This window comes from Babylonia areolata, chromosome 22 (assembly GCF_041734735.1).
Source record: "Babylonia areolata isolate BAREFJ2019XMU chromosome 22, ASM4173473v1, whole genome shotgun sequence".
Classification (NCBI taxonomy): domain Eukaryota; kingdom Metazoa; phylum Mollusca; class Gastropoda; order Neogastropoda; family Buccinidae; genus Babylonia; species Babylonia areolata.
Genome location: NC_134897.1, coordinates 29,925,034 through 29,931,997, shown reverse-complemented (window position 1 = coordinate 29,931,997; position 6,964 = coordinate 29,925,034). Strand labels below are relative to the sequence as shown.

At 43.7% G+C, this 6,964-nt stretch overlaps 1 protein-coding gene across 1 annotated transcript in view; it reads right to left on the bottom strand.

Annotated features, from left to right (window-relative positions):
- Positions 1-6,568, bottom strand: part of LOC143297096 (gonadotropin-releasing hormone receptor-like) — a 201,175-nt gene extending 194,607 nt beyond the window's left edge. Inside the window, exons 1-2 of the mRNA XM_076609268.1 lie at positions 5,574-6,568; positions 3,134-3,379 (exon numbers count right to left, since the gene is read on the bottom strand). Of these exons, the coding sequence (XP_076465383.1) occupies positions 3,134-3,379; positions 5,574-5,804 (477 nt within the window). The 5' untranslated portion in view covers positions 5,805-6,568. The remainder of the gene's footprint in view (positions 1-3,133; positions 3,380-5,573) is intronic.
- Between the last annotated feature and the right edge of the window lie 396 nt (positions 6,569-6,964).

The following is a 6,964-nucleotide window of genomic DNA, read 5'->3' as shown; positions in this document are numbered from 1 at the left end:
CGGTGGGTTATGGAAACAAGAACATACCCAGCATGGACACCCCCGAAAACGGAGTATGGCTGCCTACATGGCGGGGTTAAAACGGTCATATACGTAAAAGCCCAACCGTGTACATTCGAGTGAACGTGGGAGCTGCAGCCCGCGAACGAAGAAGTAGAAGATTTATTTATATATTTATTTATTTATTTACTTACTTATTTACATCTTTTAAGAAAATAGAATTTCGGTGGAGCAACACGAACATAGAACACACTCAACATGAACACAGAACACACTCAACATGAACATAGAACACACTCAACATGAACACAGAACACACTCAACATGAACACAGAACACACTCAACACAAACTCAACATGAACATAGAACACCCTCAACATGAACATAGAACACACTCAACACGAACATAGAACACACTCAACATGAATATAGAACGCACTCAACATGAATATAGAACACACTCAACATGAACAGAGGACATACAATATGAATACGGAAACTCAACGCGAACGCAGGATACTTCACGAATATGGGAATAGCAACACAAACACAAAACACTCCGCATGAACATAGAACATACAGTATGGACATAGAACACTCAACACGAACGCAGAACACTTAACGAATTTTGGGAATAGAACACGAACATATAACAATCAATACGAACATAGAACAATCAACACGAACATGAACATAGAACAATCAACACGAACATAGAACAATCAACACGAACGTGAACATAGAACAATCAACACGAACACAGAACAATCAACACGAACATATAACAATCAACACGAACATGAACATAGAACAATCAACACGAACATGAACATAGAACAATCAACACGAACATAGAACAATCAACACGAACGTGAACATAGAACAATCAACACGAACACAGAACAATCAACACGAACATATAACAATCAACACGAACATGAACATAGAACAATCAACACGAGCATGAACATAGAACAATCAACATGAACAAGAACATAGAACAATCAACACGAACATAGAACAATCAACACGAACATAGAACAATCAACACGAACATAGAACAATCAACACGAACGTGAACATAGAACAATCAACACGAACACAGAACAATCAACACGAACATATAACAATCAACACGAACGCAGAACTCTTAACGAATTTTCGAAATAGCAACACTATTATAGAACACTCTATACCTACTCAATGTATCACCTAAGACGACTGTCAACCCTTAGAACTTGATTGTCTCCAGTCCCCCACCCCCACCAACTCCCTCCCTGTGTGTGTGTGTGTGTGTGTGTGTGTGTGTGTGTGTGTGTGTGTGTGTGTGTGTGTGTGTGTGTGTGTGTGTGTGTGTGTGTGTGTGTGTGTGTGTGTGTGTGTGTGTGTGTGTGTGTGTGTGTGTGTGTGTGTGTGCAGTGTTGTGGTGGTAGCATTATCAAAAGAATGTGGTAAATAAGTGACAGCAGATACTGCTGCAGTAGCAGTAGTAGTAGTTGCTATTGTAGTGGTGGCGGTGGTGGTAGTAGAAGTGGTAGTAGTTGTAGTAGTAGCAGTGGTGGTGGTAGCTGCAGCAACTGTAGCTGTAGCAATGGCATGGTTTTATAATGCTCATAATTAAACAACAAACAAACAAACAAAAAGAGAGACGTGGCTGACCCTTATTTTTCTCGAAACCCTATCCTTAACACACACACACACACACACACACACACACACACACACACACACACACACACACACACACACACATTTGAAGCAAAAGACCTACTTCTCTAAGCTGATGTAGTTAAGTAATACTGTAACTACGTTCGGCACGTGATCAAAGCCGCTGTCAGACTACTTAACTGTATAACCATCATTCATCGTTTTGGATCAACAGTTTGTACGACTGTCCATTCAATCCCGCATCAGTCCAGCGTCCAGCCACGCCCGACGCTGTATCGCTCACCATCCATCAACGTAACACCCTAATCTCTGGAGGGTGACGGATGCTTACATCGGTTAGGGACACCCCTTGTCTACTCTTTCACCTGAGCACACACAGTTCCAATTGATCACAGTGAGTCTGAAAGAGATATATCCCAATACCGCGTACCCTGCTTTCTAATTAACATTGTGGACTAATAATTATCCGTAGAGGAGGAGGAAAATAAGATTCGAAGAGTGTTCGTAATAGACTTAAATTCGGACTGACGATGATTCGATGGAATCTCACACACCCACACACACGCGAACACGTACACAAACACACACAAACACAAACGCGCACGCACGCTCGCATACCCACATCAACAACAACACACAGACACACACACACAAACACACAGAGAGATACACACACAAACACAAACACACATAAACACACACACACACAGAGTGCTCTGCAATTCCAATCAAACCACGTCGTCTATCGCCGTAACCGATCACAAGGGACCAAACCTGAAATGATGCTGTAAAAGATGGACGCACTAGAAAGATCGTTTAATAGTGATAAAGGACACGTACACAAACACAAACACTCACGCACGCACGCACGCATACACACACACACACACACACACAGCAGAGCAGCAGCAACAACAACAACAACAACAACAACAACAACAACACACACACACACACACACACACACACACACACACACACTCTCAACAAACACACACACACACACACACATACACACACACACACACATTCACACATACACACACACACACACACACACACACACACACACACATACACACACACACACATACACACACACACACACACACACACACACACACACACACTTCAAACATAAAACACACACACACACACACACACACACACACACACACACACACACACCACCACCACCACCACCACCACCAACAACAACAACAACAACAACAAACACACACAACATACACACACTAACACTCTTCAAACATAAACACACACACACACACACACACACACACACACACACACACACACACACACACACACACACACACACACACACACACACACAACACACACACACACACACACACACACACACACACACACACACGGGGAAACACACCGCAACACCCCAACCACCCACACCACCCCCACCACACCCAACACCCAAAAACTTACCTGCATGTACTTGACCACCTTGCAGGTGATGTTCCCAGCCAGCCACTGCACCGTGCCGGCCCACACCCCCTCTCCAGCGATGCAGAAGAAGGTGACGAGGAGATCAGCGATGGCCAGGTTGACGATGAGGGTGTTGATGGTGGACTTGCGACGCCTGAGGCGGTACATCTGGGTCAGGGTGGCCGTGTTGCCCACGAAGGAGATGACGAACATCACCCCGAACACCACCGCCTTCATCAGGCTCACCTGATAGATAGATAGATAGATAGATAGATAGGTGGATAGTTAGATGACAGACAGACACATACATACATACATACAGACATACATACATACATCGATTCACTTCGGCAGTCGCCAGTATTTTCTTCCCCTCCGCTAGACCTTGAGTGGTGGTCTGGACGCTAGTCACTCGGATGAGACGATAAACCGATATCCCGTTTGCAGCATGTATTTTAGCGCACGCAAAAGAACCCACGGCAATAAAAGGGTTGTCCCTGGCAAAATTCTGTAGAAAAATCCACTTCGACAGGAAAACAAACAACCCCCCCCCCAACCCCCCACCCCCCCCCCCGAAAAAAAAAAATTGCAGGCAGGAAAAAAAAGAGAAAAAAAGGTGGAGCTCTAAGTGTAGCGACGCGCTCTCCCTGGAGAGAGAAGCCCGAATTTCACACAGAGAAATCTGTTGTAACAAAAAGAGTAATACAATACAATACAATATACACACATACATACATAAAATAAGGGTTTGGACTGTATGTCAATCAGTCGTGTCCAACTGCATAGGATGTGAAAGAAATAGGAAGGCGAGGGAGGGAGGGAGGGAGGGTGGCTCTTAATTTAAAAACAACAAAAAACAGGAACCAATCGAAATATCATTACTGCTTGGGGTGAAAGAGAAAATAGCAGGCAATGAGGGAAATTGCTCTTAAAACAGGAAACAATCGAAAAGTCATTTCTGCATATTTTGAGAGAAGAATTAGGAGAGAGGGTAGCTTTGAAATAAAGGGAAATTACTGAAATATCATTTCTGCTTGGGGTGAGAGAGAAAACAGCAGGCAATGAGGGAGATGGCTCTTAAAACAGGAAACAATCGAAGTATCATTTCTGCTTGGGGTGAGAGAGAAATAGCAGGCAATGAGGGAGATGGCTCTTAAAACAGGAAACAATCGAAGTATCATTTCTGCTTGGGGTGAGAGAGAAATAGCAGGCAATGAGGGAGATGGCTCTTAAAACAGGAAACAATCGAAATGTCATTTCTGCTTGGGGTGACAGAGAAAAAGTAGGCAATGAGGGAAATTGCTCTTAAAACAGGAAACAATCGAAATATCATTTCTGCTTGGGATGAGAGAGAAATAGCAGGCAATGAGGGAGATGGCTCTTAAAACAGGAAACAATCGAAATGTCATTACTGAATATTTTGAGAGAGAAATTAGGAAGAGAGAGGACAGCTTTAAAATAAAGGGAAATTACTGAAATATCAAAACCGCATGAGGTCAGGTAATAGGAGGTGAGGCGTTGACTCTTGAAAGAGGAAAAACAGCAAAGAGTGGTAACTCTCTCCATGTACAAGGGACAAAATTTCAAGTAAATGCTGCTTATGCTACCAATTCAGCTGGCAGACGGGTAAATGAAAGCCACGCTGAGGAAGTGTCTGGGTTTGTTCCAATGTACATTTTATTTACCTCAAAGGAAGTGTCTGGGTTTGTTCCAATGTACTTTTTATTTACCTCAAAGGAAGTGTCTGGGTTTGTTCCAATGTACTTTTTATTTACCTCAAAGGAAGTGTCTGGGTTTCTTCCAATGTACTTTTTATTTACCTCACAGGAAGTGTCTGGGTTTCTTCCAATGTACTTTTTATTTACCTCAAAGGAAGTGTCTGGGTTTGTTCCAATGTACTTTTTATTTACCTCAAAGGAAGTGTCTGGGTTTGTTCCAATGTACTTTTTATTTACCTCAGAGGAAGTGTCTGGGTTTGTTCCAATGTACTTTTTATTTACCTCAGAGGAAGTGTCTGGGTTTGTTCCAATGTACTTTTTGTGCTAGCTGAATTGGTAGCATAAGCAGCATTGACTTGAAATTATGTCCCTAGTACATGGAATGAGTCACCACTTGTTACTGTTTATTAACCCTTTACTCTCCTAGCCTCACTATTCTTTAATTTCTTTTGAAACGGGAACTTACGGAAATGACTTTCTACCATTAGAATTGCATGGAATGATAGAGAAATAGGAAGAAGCAATGCAGGCGATGGTGATGAAGGTGGTTCTTTAAAAAAAGAGAGAGACAGAGACAGAGAGAGAGAGAGAGAGAGAGAGAGAGAAATAATTACAAAAAGAGATGATTTGGTCGGAAGGGGCGGGGTGGGGGACGGGGAGGAGGGCGGGGGGAGGGGAGGGGGGTAAGGAGGGAGGACAGTAGAGGCGATCATCATCCTCACCTCGTTAAAAGTGGGAGCGCTTGCCGAGGTGAAGTTGCTGAAGTTGCCTCCCCCTAGCTCGTCCAGCGAGAGGAAGGAGCCGTTCTCCGCCTGCGGGATGACGTAGTCCACGTCCCGCAGCGTTTTGGACGTCATCTCGTCCGTCGGCCGCTTCTGGGCGTGGCGCTCCAGCAGGATGTAGTACGCCGCCTCCACGACGACTGTGGTGTTGGAGGCCTGGGGTGACACCATGACCACCTGGTGGTCCTACCCAGCCCTTGCCCTACCTCGCCCTTCTTCCCCCGTCCTCGCCACGTCCTCCTCCCACCTCGCCAACACTACTACACTTGTTGTGACGGAGTAGAAGGGAAACTTTGACCAGGCCAAACGAAACCCGCTCTCTGTGTTCCTTTCGTTCAGATCAGCTCAGCTCCAGAGCATTAACTGTGTGAGGGTGGGGGTGGGGGGCGTGGGGGTGTGGTGTGTTCCCAGTCAGAATACTCCATCGTTTCCTTGAGAAAGTCTTGTTTGTGTGTGTGTGTTTTTTACGTCAATCTGCTCTATCGTTTCTTTGAAAATCTTGTGTTATTATACGTCAAAATACTCCATTGATTTTCAGGAAATCTCGAGGACTGTGTATTTCTGATCAATATAATCCATCGACTGTTGGAAACCTTATGTACTTCTCATCAATATAATCCACCGGTTGTTGGAGGTCTTGCAGAGGACTGTGTATTTCTCATCAATGTAATCCATCGATTGTTGGAACTTTTGTCGAAGACTGTGTAAGGAAGTTCAGTATACTCCCACCGTTTCCTTGGAAATTCACTTTGAAGATGCTTTGAGCACGTAAAGATAAAACAAACAAACAAAAAAAAAACATCCCCACACAGTAATCGACCCATCACCATCACACCCGATAAGCTTGTTTGTTCCACCGTGGTATCCACAGAGTGATGTTTCAGCCTCTTTCGTTCTGAGAGATGTTAATGGCGATCGATTCCCTGACTCCTCATTCCGAAAAAAGAAAAAAAAAAGATCATTGATTATATCACATACGCTGACTGAATAATAATAATAATAATAACAATAATAATAATAATAAAATCACTGAATTATCACCACTGCTTCACGTTAACCAGAGAATCGGTTGGTAAGATCGAAATCGATATATCCGTTTGTGTCAGAATTCTTGTGTCACAAATAGCGATCGGTTGACTTTGAACAACGGTCTTTCCAGCCCCAAGGCGAGTATTGACATCAGCATCATCATCATCATTATCATAAATGGTAGATACTGGGCTACAGGCTTGCTGAATAACCCGGATGAGCCTTACAGAAATGTCATTTCTGTTCACACCACTCTCACTGCTATCGTTGTCATCTCACAGCGTTTTTGCTATGTCGGTTCT